The sequence below is a fragment of the Chiloscyllium plagiosum genome, unplaced genomic scaffold (assembly GCF_037043375.1).
Source record: "Chiloscyllium plagiosum isolate Xiang-an unplaced genomic scaffold, Cpla_swu_hap1 HiC_scaffold_45, whole genome shotgun sequence".
NCBI lineage: Eukaryota > Metazoa > Chordata > Chondrichthyes > Orectolobiformes > Hemiscylliidae > Chiloscyllium > Chiloscyllium plagiosum.
In genome coordinates, this window is record NW_028270183.1 from 3,670,117 (window position 1) to 3,690,656 (window position 20,540).

The 20,540-nt window shown below is 54.7% G+C and overlaps 1 protein-coding gene across 1 annotated transcript; it reads right to left on the minus strand.

Annotated features, from left to right (window-relative positions):
- Positions 1-243: 243 nt before the first annotated feature.
- On the minus strand, positions 244-20,124 carry LOC148136384 (adenylate kinase isoenzyme 1-like). The gene is made up of 5 exons (XM_087983450.1): positions 20,060-20,124; positions 18,248-18,411; positions 11,455-11,571; positions 1,528-1,719; positions 244-659 (listed from the first exon to the last, which is right to left on the minus strand). Exons 2-5 carry the CDS (start codon positions 18,371-18,373, stop codon positions 594-596), a joined length of 501 nt encoding a protein of 166 aa, XP_087839576.1. The 5' UTR covers positions 18,374-18,411; positions 20,060-20,124; the 3' UTR covers positions 244-593.
- Positions 20,125-20,540: the final 416 nt, after the last annotated feature.

The window sequence follows — 20,540 nt, forward strand, 5'->3', positions numbered from 1 at the left end:
CAGATGCATTAACCAAACTTGTTACATGTTGGATACTACAGACAACAGAGTGTCACACACTACATAAGAGCGGCAGCAGTGTGCTACATTCAGGATCGCAAGTGCAGATGTGTATGTTACACTGTCGTAACCCTTGCTGTTACAGTGTGGTGACAATGTACACTTCCATTGACTTTCTCGGCATTGAATCTCTGATGTGTTGGACCCTGGGCTGTGGTTGCTGCTCTGGGACTACAATATACAAAGCTTTTGACTGTTCCCTGATCAGATCTCAGCTCAGTGTCATTGAAATAGTTTCTGGGTACATTTATGCATGTGTATTTTATATAATTTTTTTTTAAAAAAGGTTCAGTAATTTATCCCTCCTGTTTATAAAGAACGTATACGCACAAAATCACTGGCATAGAACATTCATTTTGTAAAGGGCTGTGGGTGAATGTTATCCAGGAGTTTTTAACTCTCATTTTATTGGTGCTGTTGATCCTGGTAAATCCTCAGAAGCAGCCACGAAAACAAAACTCGATGCAAACTGTGGGTAATCTGATCCCAGGGCAGATACTGTAGCGGGGTTTCCAACTACAGCCTTGGCCTTGTTAAAGTTCATCAATAATTCCACTGACATTCTGGAAAACTTCATCCTCTGTTCCTTCTCCTTGGATCTAAAAAAAAAAGACAAGATCCCAGCTGTAATCATTCATGGTCATCGGAAATGATTATATATCAGTTATTCAACAGAATATCATTCACTCTTGCAGGAGTCTTCCCATCCTCCAGTCTCGGCCTTCACCTTAACTCTTTCATCCAACTCACATGCAATTACCCATCACCAGAAGATGAGATGGTGTACATCAGTCTTCATCTTGACATCAACATCCCACGGATGAAGGTCAAAGCACTGAAAGGACATCGTCCCTGAACTGACCTCATGAACCTCACTGTTTCTCAAAGTTAAACCAACTCTCAATGGTTAAAACCCTCTGATTAAACCCCCCACTAATGTTCAGCTTGAGAGTCTAGAACACTAAGTCATAGTCTCAGAGTAAGGAGGCAGCCATTTAAGTCATCTTAAAGGGTTTTCAATCTTTGATATTGCTTCCTGCAGCATCTGCTGGTGGGATATGGTCGAGATTGAGGTTGGGTATCAGAGAGAGGGGGAGTGTACTGGGACAGGAAGGGAGTCACCAGGAAAGCTCAACTTGTTCATGAATGTTTGAAGAAGCTGTTCACTGTACACCAACCCGCCGTCAACTCAGGTTCCTTGTTTTCGGTTTATTCAACAAGGAGCTGCAGCTGAAGAGGGTTGAACAAAAGCAATACTTCAGAACAGTTGAAAACTGAAGGGGCAGATGGTGGATAAAGCGCTGCTAATGGTCTCCTGGAGGAAGGAAGGGAGGGATTGAGACCAGATTTAAAATGACTCCCTGTTGTATTCCATCAGTTCACACAATGCCTTGGGTATGGATGAAAACCATGACCCTGAGTTGTGGCCCAGTGCTGAAATTGTTTATCAAGAGGATTTGATTTTACCTTTTTCAGGAGTCCTTTCGTCTCATAATGTTTCACAACAGGTACAGAGTCGACAAAGTAAGATTCCACCCGCTTGGTTATTGTCACCTCATTGTCATCAAACCGATCACTGGTCTGACCACGGTTAATCAGCCGTTCCTTCATGACCTCAGGGCTGCAGTCAATGAGCAGCACAACAGTGGGAAGTGTAAACTAGAGAGAGAGAGAGAGAGAGCGCTCCTTCAGATTTATCCATCTCCAGAACCATCTCATTTACTTCAACTTTCACTCCAGCATCCTCTCATCCAGCGATCGGTCACTGAACTGGGAAACTGAATGTTCAGGATCTGGTCAAGTTCCCTCAAGACACTTCATTTAGACCAGGAACCACCAAATCCCAGCAGGAGTTGGGAATGAATGAAGGACCTTGCAGTTCTATAGTGCCTATCATTACCACTGAACCTCCCAAGATCCTGACCATCCAATGAAGGCCTACGTAAAGGCTTACATGTTGTAGGAAACATGGCATTGTACGTACAGCAAACTCTTAGAAACAGCAATGTGGTGATGATCAAATAATCCCATTGACTGATGCTGGTTGAGGGGATAACTATTGACTGGGACACTGATGAGAGCTTTAAACTAGAGCTGTGGGATATTTTACAGTCACCTGAGAAGACACTTGGGAATGTGACAACAGAAACGGACTCACCGTATACACCAGGTCAGAGGCCAGGGATCCTGCAGTGACTAACCCACCACCCCAGGCTGCCCAGAGCCTGTCCACCACCTACAAGGTACAAGTCAGGATTGTGATGGAATACTCCCCACTTGTCTGAAGGGGGGCACCTCCAACAATGCTCAAAAGTTCAACACCATCTGCAGCCCACTTGAGTGTCACCACATTTTGGGCGGCACGGTGGCTCAGTGGTTAGCACTGCTGCCTTGCAGCACCAGGGACCCGAGTTCAATTCCCACATTGGGTGACTGTGTGGAGTTTGCTCCGGGTGCTCCGGTTTCCTCCCACAGTCCAAACGATGTGCAGGTCAGGTGAACTGGCCATGCTAAATTGCCCATGGTGTTAGATGAATTAGTCAAGGGTAAATATAGGGTAGGGTAGGGGAGTGGGTCTGGGTGGGTTACTCTTCGGAGGGTCAGTGTGGAATTGTTGGGCCAAAGGGCCTGTTTCCACACAGTAGGGAATCTAATCTAATCCATTCTACTCCAGAAACGTTAATTCCGCTGACAGTCATAATAGTGTGTATCATCTAGAATATCCATTACAGAAGTTCGTCAGGGCTCCGGAGGCAGAACTTCCAAAATTACATCCATCGCAAAGGAGAAGCACTGCAGATACATGGGAAAACCACCACCTTCAAGTTCCCCTCCAAGCCTAAGCCTAACCCACCATCATGACTTGGAAATTTATCACTGTTCCTTCACTGTCACTGGGGCAAAATCCTGGAATTCCTCCCCTCTGTCCATTGTGGGTCTACGTACAGTACATGGACTGCAGCAGTACAAGAAGCTATCGAAGCACAACTGTGCAACTAGAGGTGGGCAATAAATGCAGAACCAGCAAGCAATGACCATTTCTCATGAACGAATTCAAAAAATTCTTTAACGACCCATCCATAAACCAATACCTGTACCCTCAGCACTGACCCTCCGACAGTGCCCACTCCCTCAGCACTGACCCTCCGACAGTGCAGCACTCCCTCAGCACTGACCCTCCAACAGTGCAGCACTCCCTCAGCACTGACCCTCCGACAGTGCCCACTCCCTCAGCACTGACCCTCCGACAGTGCAGCACTCCCTCAGCACTGACCCTCCAACAGTGCAGCACTCCCTCAGCACTGACCCTCCGACAGTGCCCACTCCCTCAGCACTGACCCTCTGACAGTGCAGCACTCCCTCAGCACTGACCCTCCGACAGTGAGGCACTCCCTCAGCACTGACCCTCCAACAATGCAGCGCTCCCTCAGCACTGACCCTCCGAAACTGCGGTACTCCCTCAGCACTGACCCTCCGACAGTGCAGCGCTCCCTCAGCACTGACCCTCCGACAGTGCGGCGCTCCCTCAGCACTGACTCTCCGACAGTGCGGCGCTCCCTCAGCACTGACCTTCCAACAGTGCGGCACTCCCTCAGCACTGTCTTTCTGACAGTGCGGCACTCCCTCAGCACTGACCCTCCGATAGTGCCCACTCCCTCAGCACTGACCCTCCAACAGTGCGGCACTCCCTCAGCACTGACCCTCCGATAGTGCCCACTCCCGCAGCACTGACCCTCCGACAGTGAGGCTCTCCCTCAGCACTGACCCTCCAACAATGTGGCGCTCCCTCAGCACTGACCCTCCGACAGTGTGGCGCTCACTCAGCCCTGACCCTCTGACAGTGCGGCACTCCCTCAGCACTGACCCTCCAACAGTGCGGCACTCCCTCAGCACTGACCCTCGGACAGTGCCCACTCCCTCAGCACTGACCTTCCGACAGTGCCCACACCCTCAGCACTGACCCTCCGACAGTGCGGCGCTCCCTCAGCACTGACCCTCCGACAGTGCGGCGCTCCCTCAGCACTGACCCTCCAATAGTGCCCACTCCCTCAGCACTGACACTCCAACTGTGTGGCACTCCCTCAGCACTGACTCTCCGACAGTGCGGCACTCCCTCAGCACTGACCCTCCGATAGTGCCCACTCCCTCAGCTTTGACCCTCCAACAGTGCAGCACTCCCGCAGCACTGACCCTCCGACAGTGAGGCTCTCCCTCAGCACTGACCCTCCGACAGTGAGGCTCTCCCTCAGCACTGACACTCCAACAATGTGGCGCTCCCTCAGCACTGACCCTCCGACAGTGCAGCACTCCCTCAGCACTGACCCTCCGACAGTACGGCACTCCCTCAGCACTGACCCTCCGACAGTACGGCACTCCCTCAGCACTGACCCTCCGACAGTGCGGCATTCCCTCAGCACTAACGGTCCGACAGTGTGGCACTCCCTCAGCACTGACCCTCCGACAGTGCGGCACTCCCTCAGCACTGACCCTCCGACAGTACGGCACTCCCTCAGCACTGACCCTCCGACAGTACGGCACTCCCTCAGCACTGACCCTCCGACAGTGCGGCATTCCCTCAGCACTAACCGTCCGAAAGTGCGGCACTCCCTCAGCACTGACCCTCCGACAGTGAGGCACTCCCTCAGCACTGACCCTCCGACAGTGCGGCACTCCCTCAGCACTGACCCTCCGACAGTACGGCACTCCCTCAGCACTGACCCTCCGACAGTGCGGTGTTCCCTGAGCACTGACCCTCGGACAGTGCCCACTCCCTCAGCACTGACCCTCCGACAGTGAGGCTCTCCCTCAGCACTGACCATCCGACAGTGAGGCTCTCCCTCAGCACTGAACCTCCGTCAGTACGGCACTCCCTCAGCCCTGACCCCCTGACAGTGCGGCACTCCCTCAGCACTGACCCTCCGACAGTGCGGCACTCCCTCAGCACTGACCCTCCGACAGTGCGGCACTCCCTCAGCACTGACCCTCCGATAGTGCCCACTCCCGCAGCACTGACCCTCCGACAGTGAGGCTCTCCCTCAGCACTGACCCTCCAACAATGTGGCGCTCCCTCAGCACTGACCCTCCGACAGTGTGGCGCTCACTCAGCCCTGACCCTCTGACAGTGCGGCACTCCCTCAGCACTGACCCTCCAACAGTGCGGCACTCCCTCAGCACTGACCCTCGGACAGTGCCCACTCCCTCAGCACTGACCTTCCGACAGTGCCCACACCCTCAGCACTGACCCTCCGACAGTGCGGCGCTCCCTCAGCACTGACCCTCCGACAGTGCGGCGCTCCCTCAGCACTGACCCTCCAATAGTGCCCACTCCCTCAGCACTGACACTCCAACTGTGTGGCACTCCCTCAGCACTGACTCTCCGACAGTGCGGCACTCCCTCAGCACTGACCCTCCGATAGTGCCCACTCCCTCAGCTTTGACCCTCCAACAGTGCAGCACTCCCGCAGCACTGACCCTCCGACAGTGAGGCTCTCCCTCAGCACTGACCCTCCGACAGTGAGGCTCTCCCTCAGCACTGACACTCCAACAATGTGGCGCTCCCTCAGCACTGACCCTCCGACAGTGCAGCACTCCCTCAGCACTGACCCTCCGACAGTACGGCACTCCCTCAGCACTGACCCTCCGACAGTACGGCACTCCCTCAGCACTGACCCTCCGACAGTGCGGCATTCCCTCAGCACTAACGGTCCGACAGTGCGGCACTCCCTCAGCACTGACCCTCCGACAGTGCGGCACTCCCTCAGCACTGACCCTCCGACAGTACGGCACTCCCTCAGCACTGACCCTCCGACAGTACGGCACTCCCTCAGCACTGACCCTCCGACAGTGCGGCATTCCCTCAGCACTAACCGTCCGAAAGTGCGGCACTCCCTCAGCACTGACCCTCCGACAGTGAGGCACTCCCTCAGCACTGACCCTCCGACAGTGCGGCACTCCCTCAGCACTGACCCTCCGACAGTACGGCACTCCCTCAGCACTGACCCTCCGACAGTGCGGTGTTCCCTGAGCACTGACCCTCGGACAGTGCCCACTCCCTCAGCACTGACCCTCCGACAGTGAGGCTCTCCCTCAGCACTGACCATCCGACAGTGAGGCTCTCCCTCAGCACTGAACCTCCGTCAGTACGGCACTCCCTCAGCCCTGACCCCCTGACAGTGCGGCACTCCCTCAGCACTGACCCTCCGACAGTGCGGCACTCCCTCAGCACTGACCCTCCGACAGTGCGGCACTCCCTCAGCACTGACCCTCCGACAGTGCGGCACTCCCTCAGCACTGACCCTCCGACAGTACGGCACTCCCTCAGCACTGACCCTCCGACAGTGCGGTGTTCCCTGAGCACTGACCCTCGGACAGTGCCCACTCCCTCAGCACTGACCTTCCGACAGTGCCCACACCCTCAGCACTGACCCTCCGACAGTACCACACTCTCTCAGCACTGACCCTCCGACAGTGCGGCGCTCCCTCAGCACTGACCCTCCGATAGTGCCCACTCCCTCAGCACTGACCCTCCAACTGTGTGGCACTCCCTCAGCACTGACTCTCCGACAGTGCGGCACTCCCTCAGCACTGACCCTCCGATAGTGCCCACTCCCTCAGCTTTGACCCTCCAACAGTGCGGCACTCCCTCAGCACTGACCCTCCGACAGTGAGGCTCTCCCTCAGCACTGACCCTCTGACAGTGAGGCTCTCCCTCAGCACTGACCCTCCAACAATGTGGCGCTCCCTCTGCACTGACCCTCCGACGTTGTGGCGCTCACTCAGCCCTGATCCTCTGACAGTGCGGCACTCCCTCAGCACTGACCCTCCGACAGTGCGGCACTCCCTCAGCACTGACCCTCCGACAGTGCGGCACTCCCTCAGCACTGACCCTCCGACAGTGCGGCACTCCCTCAGCACTGAACCTCCGACAGTACGGCACTCCCTCAGCACTGAACCTCCGTCAGTACGGCACTCCCTCAGCAGTGACCCTCCGACAGTGCGGTGTTCCCTGAGCGCTGACCCTCGGACAGTGCCCACACCCTCAGCACTGACCCTCCGACAGTACCGCACTCTCTCAGCACTGACCCTCCGACAGTGCGGCACTCCCTCAGCACTGACCCTCCGACAGTGCGGCGCTCCCTCAGCACTGACTCTCCGACAGTGCGGCGCTCCCTCAGCACTGACCTTCCAACAGTGCGGCACTCCCTCAGCACTGTCTCTCTGACAGTGCGGCACTCCCTCAGCACTGACCCTCCGATAGTGCCCACTCCCTCAGCACTGACCCTCCAACAGTGCGGCACTCCCTCAGCACTGACCCTCCTATAGTGCCCACTCCGGCAGCACTGACCCTCCGACAGTGAGGCTCTCCCTCAGCACTGACCCTCCAACAATGTGGCGCTCCCTCAGCACTGACCCTCCGACAGTGTGGCGCTCACTCAGCCCTGACCCTCTGACAGTGCGGCACTCCCTCAGCACTGACCCTCCAACAGTGCGGCACTCCCTCAGCACTGACCCTCCGACAGTGCGGCACTCCCTCAGCACTGACCCTCCGACAGTACGGCACTCCCTCAGCACTGACCCTCCGACAGTGCGGTGTTCCCTGAGCACTGACCCTCGGACAGTGCCCACTCCCTCAGCACTGACCCTCCGACAGTGCGGCGCTCCCTCAGCACTGACCCTCCGACAGTGCGGCGCTCCCTCAGCACTGACCCTCCAATAGTGCTCACTCCCTCAGCACTGACCCTCTGACAGTGAGGCTCTCCCTCAGCACTGACCCTCCAACAATGTGGCGCTCCCTCAGCACTGACCCTCCGACAGTGTGGCGCTCACTCAGCCCTGACCCTCTGACAGTGCGGCACTCCCTCAGCACTGACCCTCCAACAGTGCGGCACTCCCGCAGCACTGACCCTCCGACAGTGAGGCTCTCCCTCAGCACTGACCCTCCGACAGTGAGGCTCTCCCTCAGCACTGACACTCCAACAATGTGGCGCTCCCTCAGCACTGACCCTCCGACAGTGTGGCGCTCACTCAGCCCTGACCCTCTGACAGTGCGGCACTCCCTCAGCACTGACCCTCCGACAGTGCGGCACTCCCTCAGCACTGACCCTCCGACAGTGCGGCACTCCCTCAGCACTGACCCTCCGACAGTACGGCACTCCCTCAGCACTGACCCTCCGACAGTACGGCACTCCCTCAGCACTGACCCTCCGACAGTGCGGTGTTCCCTGAGCACTGACCCTCGGACAGTGCCCACTCCCTCAGCACTGACCTTCCGACAGTGCCCACACCCTCAGCACTGACCCTCCGACAGTACCAAACTCTCTCAGCACTGACCCTCCGACAGTGCGGCGCTCCCTCAGCACTGACCCTCCGATAGTGCCCACTCCCTCAGCACTGACCCTCCAACTGTGTGGCACTCCCTCAGCACTGACTCTCCGACAGTGCGGCACTCCCTCAGCACTGACCCTCCGATAGTGCCCACTCCCTCAGCTTTGACCCTCCAACAGTGCGGCACTCCCTCAGCACTGACCCTCCGATAGTGCCCACTCCGCAGCACTGACCCTCCGACAGTACCGCACTCTCTCAGCACTGACCCTCAGCACTGACCCTTCGACAGTACCGCACTCTCTCAGCACTGACCCTCCGACAGTGCGGCACTCCCTCAGCACTGACCCTCCGACAGTGCGGCACTCCCTCAGCACTGACCCTCCGACAGTGCGGCGCTCCCTCAGCACTGACTCTCCGACAGTGCGGCGCTCCCTCAGCACTGACCTTCCAACAGTGCGGCACTCCCTCAGCACTGTCTCTCTGACAGTGCGGCACTCCCTCAGCACTGACCCTCCGATAGTGCCCACTCCCTCAGCACTGACCCTCCAACAGTGCGGCACTCCCTCAGCACTGACCCTCCGATAGTGCCCACTCCGGCAGCACTGACCCTCCGACAGTGAGGCTCTCCCTCAGCACTGACCCTCCAACAATGTGGCGCTCCCTCAGCACTGACCCTCCGACAGTGTGGCGCTCACTCAGCCCTGACCCTCTGACAGTGCGGCACTCCCTCAGCACTGACCCTCCAACAGTGCGGCACTCCCTCAGCACTGACCCTCCGACAGTGCGGCACTCCCTCAGCACTGACCCTCCGACAGTACGGCACTCCCTCAGCACTGACCCTCCGACAGTGCGGTGTTCCCTGAGCACTGACCCTCGGACAGTGCCCACTCCCTCAGCACTGACCCTCCGACAGTGCGGCGCTCCCTCAGCACTGACCCTCCAATAGTGCTCACTCCCTCAGCACTGACCCTTCGACAGTGCGGCACTCCCTCAGCACTGACCTTCCGACAGTGCGGCACTCCCTCAGCACTGACCCTCCGACAGTACGGCACTCCCTCAGCACTGACCCTCCGACAGTGCGGTGTTCCCTGAGCACTGACCCTCGGACAGTGCCCACTCCCTCAGCACTGACCTTCCGACAGTGCCCACACCCTCAGCACTGACCCTCCGACAGTACCGCACACTCTCAGCACTGACCCTCCGACAGTGCGGCGCTCCCTCAGCACTGACCCTCCAATAGTGCCCACTCCCTCAGCACTGACACTCCAACTGTGTGGCACTCCCTCAGCACTGACTCTCCGACAGTGCGGCACTCCCTCAGCACTGACCCTCCGATAGTGCCCACTCCCTCAGCTTTGACCCTCCAACAGTGCGGCACTCCCGCAGCACTGACCCTCCGACAGTGAGGCTCTCCCTCAGCACTGACCCTCCGACAGTGAGGCTCTCCCTCAGCACTGACACTCCAACAATGTGGCGCTCCCTCAGCACTGACCCTCCGACAGTGTGGCGCTCACTCAGCCCTGACCCTCTGACAGTGCGGCACTCCCTCAGCACTGACCCTCCGACAGTGCGGCACTCCCTCAGCACTGACCCTCCGACAGTGCGGCACTCCCTCAGCACTGACCCTCCGACAGTACGGCACTCCCTCAGCACTGACCCTCCGACAGTACGGCACTCCCTCAGCACTGACTCTCCGACAGTGCGGTGTTCCCTGAGCACTGACCCTCGGACAGTGCCCACTCCCTCAGCACTGACCTTCCGACAGTGCCCACACCCTCAGCACTGACCCTCCGACAGTACCAAACTCTCTCAGCACTGACCCTCCGACAGTGCGGCGCTCCCTCAGCACTGACCCTCCGATAGTGCCCACTCCCTCAGCACTGACCCTCCAACTGTGTGGCACTCCCTCAGCACTGACTCTCCGACAGTGCGGCACTCCCTCAGCACTGACCCTCCGATAGTGCCCACTCCCTCAGCTTTGACCCTCCAACAGTGCGGCACTCCCTCAGCACTGACCCTCCGATAGTGCCCACTCCGCAGCACTGACCCTCTGACAGTGAGGCTCTCCCTCAGCACTGACCCTCCAACAATGTGGCGCTCCCTCTGCACTGACCCTCCGACAGTGTGGCGCTCACTCAGCCCTGACCCTCTGACAGTGCGGCACTCCCTCAGCACTGACCCTCCGACAGTGCGGCACTCCCTCAGCACTGACCCTCCGACAGTGCGGCACTCCCTCAGCACTGACCCTCCGACAGTGCGGCACTCCCTCAGCACTGAACCTCCGACAGTACGGCACTCCCTCAGCACTGAACCTCCGTCAGTACGGCACTCCCTCAGCAGTGACCCTCCGACAGTGCGGTGTTCCCTGAGCGCTGACCCTCGGACAGTGCCCACTCCCTCAGCACTGACCTTCCGACAGTGCCCACACCCTCAGCACTGACCCTCCGACAGTACCGCACTCTCTCAGCACTGACCCTCCGACAGTGCGGCACTCCCTCAGCACTGACCCTCCGACAGTACGGCACTCCCTCAGCACTGACCCTCCGACAGTGCGGCACTCCCTCAGCACTGACCCTCCGACAGTGCGGCACTCCCTCAGCACTGACCCTCCGACAGTACGGCACTCCCTCAGCACTGACCCTCCGACAGTGCGGCACTCCCTCAGCACTGACCCTCCGACAGTACTGCACTCCCTCAGCACTGACCCTCCGACAGTGCGGCACTCTCTCAGCACTGACCCTCCGACAGTGCCCACTCCCTCAGCACTGACCCTCCATCACTCAGGTTTGCACTTTGACTGGGAGGGTATTCAAGAGCCACTGTGTTGGGCCTTTCTGCTGTCCTCCCCATCCCAGAATATCTCCGTTTGGTTTTGCTGTCCCTACCACTGGCTCAGAGCCTGTGACATGTCGATCTGACCTCAGGAAATGTTCACTCTGCTGCTCTGTTCAGGCAAGGCCTAGCCCCCAGTATTGCCATGGTCTCCATTTTTTTCAAAAAATGTACAGATTTTCGCATGTACAGGATTTTGCATTTGAATATTGAGAATAATCCGGCCTCCGTACTTACAGATTTATCAAAGGCTTCAGCCTGTTTTAGAGTGCGAGGGTACCCATCAATCATGAAGCCTTTGGTATCCTGCAGGTTTTCCAACATGGCGTCTTTCAGAATCTCTAGGGTCGTTCCCTAAGTGAAACAACACAAGGTTTTGGATCAAATTACAGACAATTGTGGTGGGCAATGTCTATTCCCAGTCTTCTGGAAAGTGGTTGCTACAGTTACCCACATCTTCTGTCCCTTTGAGAGAGATAGATCCAATCTTAATTTTTCCTATTTCCTGCTTTCACATTTCTGATAATTTTGTATTTATGTGGAAGTATTGAAAGGAAATGCGAAAACGACACCCGTTCCTTTAGCAGCCCCTGTGCTACTCTTTGTCCTTTCCCTTAGAGTCTGCAGGAGATTAAACCCAGTCTAGGTTTAATGATGTCTCTCTCAGCCGTTTGATTCGAGTTGGACTGAGGAACACATCAGGATCCTGAACAAAAGGTTGATTTCTGGCTCAGCTCAAACTCTGAAAGGCAGCGTTTGGTGCTGGGTCTCATTAAGTTATATCGGAAAACAAATAGCCGGGCCAGCAGCGAGTGAGGAATCTCACTTTGTGACATTTATTCTACTTATGCTTTATTCTTGATATGCACTTGGAAATAAATCAGCTGGGTCTGCGTGAGAGAGTTAGGTCAAACACTGACATGAGGGAGACCCTCAGACACAGTCTTCTGCAGAAACAGTTCCTGCTATAATTGGATGGATTTGCTGGAGTTTTACAAAATCATGAGGCACATGGATAGGATAAATAGACAAAGTATTTTCCCTGGGGCAGGGCCGTCCAGAACTAGAGGGCTTGGTTTAGGGTGAGAGGGGAAAGATATAAAAGAGACCTAAGGGGCAACGTTTTCACGCAGAGGGTGGCACGTGTATGGAATGTGTTGCCAGAGGATGTGATGGAGGCTGGTACAGTTACAACATTTAAGAGGCATTTGGATGGGTATATGAATAGGAAGGGTTTGGAGGGATATGGGCCGGGTACTGGCAGGTGGGACTAGATTGGTTTGGGATATCTGGTCGGCATGGACGGGTTGGACCGAAGGGTCTGTTTCTGTGCTGTACATCTCTATGACTCTATGACTGTATATCAGCTCTAAGAAAGGAGGGACAGAGATTGAATCCCAGCCCAGCACTCTCAGTCTGTTTGTCAGCCAGAAAGGCAGTGTCTTCACTGGGAACCTACAACAAGAAGCAGCCCTGTAATGGCTGGGTCAGCCATGAGATCAGGCAGCAAGTCACCTCCCAAACAGGATTTCGGAACTGTCTCCCTACGCCACCCTCCCCCCAACCAATGGTGGGCAATTCAAGATGACAAAACTGAGATCGGGGTGATGAGGGACACAGGGTTGGAGCAGCCCGGATCTAACTGGGTTGGTGTGAGGGGTGACACAGCCTCTGTCCTGGTACTCTGCTCCAGGTTTGCTTGCAGTAACACGCTGGGACCTTCAGGGTGGTTGAGAATTTACGCTGTGTCCTCTGGTCCCTATTGACAGGGCTGAGGGGGAAGCACCTGAAAATGGTCTCACTCCCATCATCGTCAGGCTGCTCGGAATGTGCAGAGAGTGCGGAAAGGCAGCTTTGTGCAAATAAAAGGCACACATCTGCTGTCGGATTGTCACCCACTGCACCACGATCGAGGATCCACTCGATTACCACAGGATTTCCAGACCCGGTCTCTTCCCAACTGTGCAGCCAGTCCCAGTGCCAGAGTCCATCATTGGCACACTCCCTTTCTAGAGCACTGGCTGCTATCTTCCAAGACCCTCAGTATCTTTGGGATGTTTACATTGTTTGGTGTACAGGGTCAATGCGGGGATTAGCTCAGAGGGTAGGACTCAAGAAGGAGAGGCAGGGAATGGGAATAGGGGAAGACAGGATCCAGGGAGTGGGACGGTGGGGAGTTATTTGAAAACCATGCTGGGAATGGGTAGAGGAGAGTTGGACGCTCTGGGGCTGGAGGGTTACTGTGGGAATTAGGGGTTTAGCCTATCGTGTTACCCAGGATTTAGACATGATATTGGACTATCCCTCACATCCTGGGTAACTCTCCACAGGAACAAGTTGGAACTCTAATTCAGAGCCAGAGGCATTGCATACAGAGTCCCCAGGAGCTGGGAATATTCTCTGTTGGAAGTTTTGGGAAGGAGTCACTGTGTGTGTGGGTGGGGGGAGGGAGGACGGGGAGGAGTGTGCAGTGTCTGGGACTCTCAACCGGGGAAGGAAATACATTTCAAAACAATGGCAAGAGATCAAATCTGGACCTTGATGATGGTACTACGCTGGCCAAAGGAATGGAAAGAATGATAGAATCCCGAGTGTGGCAGCAGGCCAATCGGCCCATCCATTCCATGCTGACCCTGTTAATAGCATCCTTCCCAGACCCATCCCCACCCCACCTTTGTTACCCTGCATTTCCCAATCCACTCGAACCTGCACATCCCTGGACACTACGGGCAATTTACCACGGCCAATCCACCCTAACCGACACATCTTTGGACTGTGGGAGGAAACCCCACACAGACACGGGGAGAATGTACAAACCCCACACAGACACGGGGAGCATGTACACACCCCACACAGACACGGGGAGAATGTACAAACCCCACGCAGACACGGGGAGAGTGTACACACCCCACACAGACACAGGGAGAATGTACAAACCCCACACAGACACGGGGAGAATGTACAAACCCCACACAGACACGGGGAGCATGTACACACCCCACACAGACACGGGGAGAATGTACAAACCCCACGCAGACACGGGGAGAGTGTACACACCCCACACAGACACGGGGAGAATGTACAAACCCCAAACAGACACGGGGAGAGTGTACAAACCCCACGCAGACACGGGGAGAATGTACAAACCCCACGCAGACACGGGGAGAATGTACAAACCCAACACAGACACAGGGAGAATGTACAAACCCCACACAGACACGGGGAGAATGTGCAAACCCCACACAGACACGGGGAGAATGTGCAAACCCCACACAGACACGGGGAGAATGTACAAACCCCACACAGACACAGGGAGAATGTACAAACCCCACACAGACACAGGGAGAATGTACAAACCCCACACAGACACGGGGAGAATGTGCAAACCCCACACAGACACGGGGAGAATGTGCAAACCCCACACAGACACGGGGAGAATGTACACACCCCACACAGACACGGGGAGAATGTACAAACCCCACACAGACACGGGGAGAATGTACAAACTCCACACAGACACGGGGAGAATGTACAAACCCCACACAGACACGGGGAGAATGTACAAACCCCACACAGACACGGGGAGAATGTACACACCCCACAGAGACACGGGGAGAATGTACAAACTCCACCCAGACACGGGGAGAATGTACAAACTCCACCCAGACACGGGGAGAGAATGTACAAACCCCACACAGACAGGGGGAGAATGTACAAACCCCACCCAGACACGGGGAGAATGTACAAACCCCACACAGACAGGGGGAGAATGTACAAACCCCACCCAGACACGGGGAGAATGTACAAACCCCACCCAGACACGAGGAGAATGTACAAACCCCACACAGACACGGGGAGAATGTACAAACCCCACACAGACACGGGGAGAATGTACACACCCCACACAGACACGGGGAGAATGTACACACCCCACAGAGACACGGGGAGAATGTACAAACTCCACCCAGACACGGGGAGAATGTACAAACTCCACCCAGACACGGGGAGAGAATGTACAAACCCCACACAGACAGGGGGAGAATGTACAAACCCCACCCAGACACGGGGAGAATGTACACACCCCACACAGACAGGGGGAGAATGTACAAACCCCACCCAGACACGGGGAGAATGTACAAACCCCACACAGACAGGGGGAGAATGTACAAACCCCACCCAGACACGGGGAGAATGTACAAACTCCACGCAGACACGGGGAGAATGTGCAAACCCCACACAGACACGGGGAGAATGTGCAAACCCCACACAGACACGGGGAGAATGTGCAAACCCCACACAGACACGGGGAGAATGTGCAAACACCACGCAGACACGGGGAGAATGTGCAAACCCCACACAGACACGGGGAGAATGTGCAAACACCACGCAGACACGGGGAGAATGTGCAAACACCACACAGACACGGGGAGAATGTACAAACTCCACACAGACATGGGGAGAATGTGCAAACCCCACCCAGACACGGGGAGAATGTGCAAACTCCACACAGACACGGGGAGAATGTACAAACCCCACACAGACACGGGGAGAATGTACAAACACCACGCAGACAGGGGGAGAATGTGCAAACCCCACACAGACACGGGGAGAATGTGCAAACTCCACACAGACACGGGGAGAATGTACAAACTCCGCACAGACACGGGGAGAATGTGCAAACTCCACACAGACACGGGGAGAGTGTACAAACCCCACACAGACACGGGGAGAATGTACAAACCCCACCCAGACACGGGGAGAGTGTACACACCCCACACAGACACGGGGAGAGTGTACACATCCCACACAGACACGGGGAGAATGTGCAAACCCCACACAGACAGGGGGAGAATGTGCAAACCCCACACAGACACGGGGAGAATGTACACACCCCACACAGACACGGGGAGAATGTGCAAACCCCACACAGACAGGGGGAGAATGTGCAAACCCCACACAGACACGGGGAGAATGTGCAAACCCCACACAGACACGGGGAGAATGTGCAAACCCCACACAGACACGGGGAGAATGTGCAAACCCCACACAGACACGGGGAGAATGTACACACCCCACACAGATACGGGGAGAGTGTACACACCCCACAGAGACACGGGGAGAATGTACAAACTCCATCCAGACACGGGGAGAATGTACACACCCCACACAGACACAGGGAGAATGTGCAAACCCCACACAGACACGGGGAGAATGTACACACTCCACCCAGACACGGGGAGAATGTACAAACACCACACAGACACGGGGAGAATGTACAAACACCACCCAGACACGGGGAGAATGTACAAACCCCACACAGACACGGGGAGAGTGTACACACCCCACACAGACACGGGGGAGAATGTACAAACTCCACCCGGACATGGGGAGAATGTGCAAACCCCACACAGACACGGGGAGAATGTACACACCCCACACAGCACGGGGAGAATGTGCAAACCCCACACAGACACGGGGAGAATGTGCAACTCCCACACAGACACGGGGAGAATGTACAAACCCCACACAGACACGGGGAGAATGTGCAAACCCCACACAGACACGGGGAGAATGTACACACCCCACAGAGACACGGGGAGAATGTACAAACTCCACACAGACACGGGGAGAATGTGCAAACACCACCCAGACACGGGGAGAATGTACACACCCCACACAGACACGGGGAGAATGTACAAACTCCACGCAGACACGGGGAGAATGTACAAACTCCACGCAGACACGGGGAGAATGTGCAAACCCCACACAGACACGGGGAGAATGTACAAACCCCACACAGACACGGGGAGAATGTACACACCCCACACAGACACGGGGAGAATGTGCAAACCCCACACAGACACGGGGAGAATGTACAAACCCCACAGAGACACGGGGAGAATGTACAAACTCCACACAGACACGGGGAGAGTGTACACACCCCACAGAGACACGGGGAGAATGTACAAACTCCATCCAGACACGGGGAGAATGTACACACCCCACACAGACACGGGGAGAGTGTACACACCCCACAGAGACACGGGGAGAATGTACAAACTCCATCCAGACACGGGGAGAATGTGCAAACCCCACACAGACACGGGGAGAATGTACAAACTCCATCCAGACACGGGGAGAATGTACACACCCCACACAGACACGGGGAGAATGTACAAACTCCACCCAGACACGGGGAGAATGTACAAACACCACGCAGACACGGGGAGAATGTGCAAACTCCACGCAGACATGGGGAGAATGTGCAAACCCTACACAGACACGGGGAGAATGTACAAACCCCACACAGACACGGGGAGAATGTTAATCCAACAGTGGATTGGGGGAGATTTTCAGGATAAATATTGGGGCCTCTGTGTTTCTCTCAGTTATTTAAACTGATGTAAAGGGGTAATGAGTGAGGGAAGGCCTTCCAGCGTGTACCCAGTTTCCCTCACAATAACATATAACATTTTATTAACGTGCTGAATTACTGTCTGTACCTGCTCACCAGGTTTTGGTGAATCATACAGAGGATTCCCAGATCCCTCTGTGTGTGTGTCAGAGGTCTACCATTTCCAACATTGAAAGGACTCTCTGACAGTTACATGGAGAGGAGGAGTTTAGAGTGATAGGGGCCAAATGGGACTAATTCCGTTTAGGAAACCTGGTCAGTATGGACGCGTTGGGCCGAAGGGTCTGTTTCCATGCTGTATGACTCAATGACTCACAATATTTATATAACATGCTTTCTAATTCTTTCTGCCAAAATGGACAAGTACACATTTTCTCACACCATACTCCATTTCAAATCTTCTCGCCCAGTCAGTTATTGGCATCTTTTTTAAAATTCCATATGTGCCGTTTGTAACTTACTGTTGAATTTGTCTTTCTATTCCTGTCAATTTGGCCACAGCGGAGGCTAGAGCACTCACTGAAGGGCCTGTGTCCATGCTTTCTGACCCTATGACCCTATCACCCAATGACTCTATGACCCTAACATCGGGGGTTAGAAGTTAGAACCACTCACCAATGGCACAAGGCCTCCTTCAAGCATAATCTTCTTGATCTTGTTTCCTCGTTCGGTTTCGTTGCTGATCTCCTTCCGCAGGAGGTTTCCAGTCGACAGATGCGTGAAGCCATATTTCTCCATCATCTTCTCACACTGACTACCTTTACCAGAGCCCGGACCCCCTGAAAGGGTAGACCATCACAGTCAGCTGAGGAACAGCCTCTCCTACAGCAGTGAGGGCAATGCCACAGCCACTCGCGTTTCTATCACACCGCTGAGGTAACTGCGCAGTTTGCAGAACGCAGTCAACAAAGGGAGCTGGGCACGTGTTTCAGGGGGGAGTGCATGAACCTGCAACCCCGGGCAACGTGGCAGACAGGGAGACCGAATGTGGGCAACATCAAGAGACCAGCATTACAATGTGGGAAAGTATACTCTAGTCGGACGAATGCAGGCACAGATTATTTTCTAAATGTAGAGAACATTCAGAAGTCTGAATCGCAAAGAGACTTGGGAATTGTAGTCCAGGATTCTCTCAAGGTAAGCATGCAAGTGGGGCTTGTAGTGAGGAAGGAAAATGCAACGTTGGCATCCATCTCAGGAGGACTTGATTATAAAGGAGTGATGTACTTCTGAGGCCTGACCCCTGGGCTGGTTCAGAGGAGGTTCATGAGAATGGTCCCAGCAATGAAAAGCTTAACATACGCGGGACGTTTGAGGAGTCTGGGTCTCTGCTTGATGGGGGTTTAGAAGGATTGGTGTGGGGGTGTGGGGGTGGATCTGATTGAAACTTAAAGAATACTGAATGGCCAGGACAGAGTGAATGTTGGGAAGATATTTCCAATAACAGGAAAGACGAGGACCTGAAGTTGCAACCTCAGAGTAAAGGGAAAGAGCTTTTAGAATTGGAATAAGGAGAAACGTCTTCAGCCAGAGAGTGGGGAATCTGTGGAATTCATTACTACAGGAGGCTGTGGAGGCGGGAGCATTGAGTAGATTTAAGACGGGGATAGATAGGTTCTTGATTGTTAAGGGAATCGAAGGTTACAGGGAGAAGGTGGGGGAATGGGGTTCAGAAACCTATAGCCATAACTGAATGGCAGAGCAGACACAATGGGCCGAATGGCCTATATTCCACTCCTATGTCTTATGGTCTTATGGTTAGATCAGTGTGGACAATTCAGGGGAATCGTGGGGATGGAGAGGGTGACTGAGATAGGGAGAGGTATGGCAATGAATGGATTCAAAAACAGAAATGAGAATTTGGAGGTGTTGCTGAACAGTTCCAGATGTAAGTCAGTAAACATGGGGAAGACACAAATGCAGAGTCCTGGATCTGCTGGAAGTTGTGAACGGTGGGAGTGAATACCTTGTTCTAATCTGTATGTAACAGTCCAGAAGGGGCTCCTCCAACCCACTCTGACTGCACAATCTGAAGGCACTCACTCCATCGAACTTTCCCCATTGCCCTGGAAATCTCTCCAGGTCAACTAGTTCTCTTTTGGAAGCTCTGGTTGTATCTGCTTCCTTCACCCTTTCAGGGACCAATTTGCAGATAACGAGGACTCACTGAGATTAACCCACTTTCCCCCGTTTCACAGGTCAATTTTCGAAAATCTGTCATCTTTGGTCCCACACCTGTTTAACACTTGAAAGAGTTTTGCTGTATTTGCATAAACAAATACTTTTAAAAATTTGAACGCCTCTGGTAAAATCTCCCATGCACATGCTCAGCTCGAGAGAGAGAGAGCTAGCTGAGGATTTGAAATGGTTCTGACCAGCACCTGTTAAACCTTTACACTATATTCCAAAGGAAGATATTTCACTCACCAATTATGAAGATAATTTTGGTGACTTTCAGCTTTTCTGTAAAAGATGTTTAGAATTTCATGGTTAAAACACTATTCACACTTGACTTTTCTTCACTTGTTTGGAATTCTCCCTTGTACCTTGTGATGATTGACAGGATGGGACCCTTGGTCATTGCGATATCCCCTGGTCCGTAGTTCCAGCCACAGTCTGGAATGGGAGGACTAACACACAATGAATGGCTGAGGATCCTGGGATTGTATTCGTTAGAGTTTAGAAAGTTGAGGGGAGATCTAATAGAAACTTACAAGATAAAGCATGGCTTAGAAAGGATGGATGCTGGGAAATTGTTTCTGTCAGGTGGGGAGGCTAGGACCTGTGGGCACAGCCTTAGAATTACAGGGGGTCAATTTAGATCGGAAAAGAGGAGACATTTCTTCAGCCAGAGAGTGGTGGGCCTGTGGAATTCATTGCCGCGGAGTGTAGTGGAGGCTGGGACGCT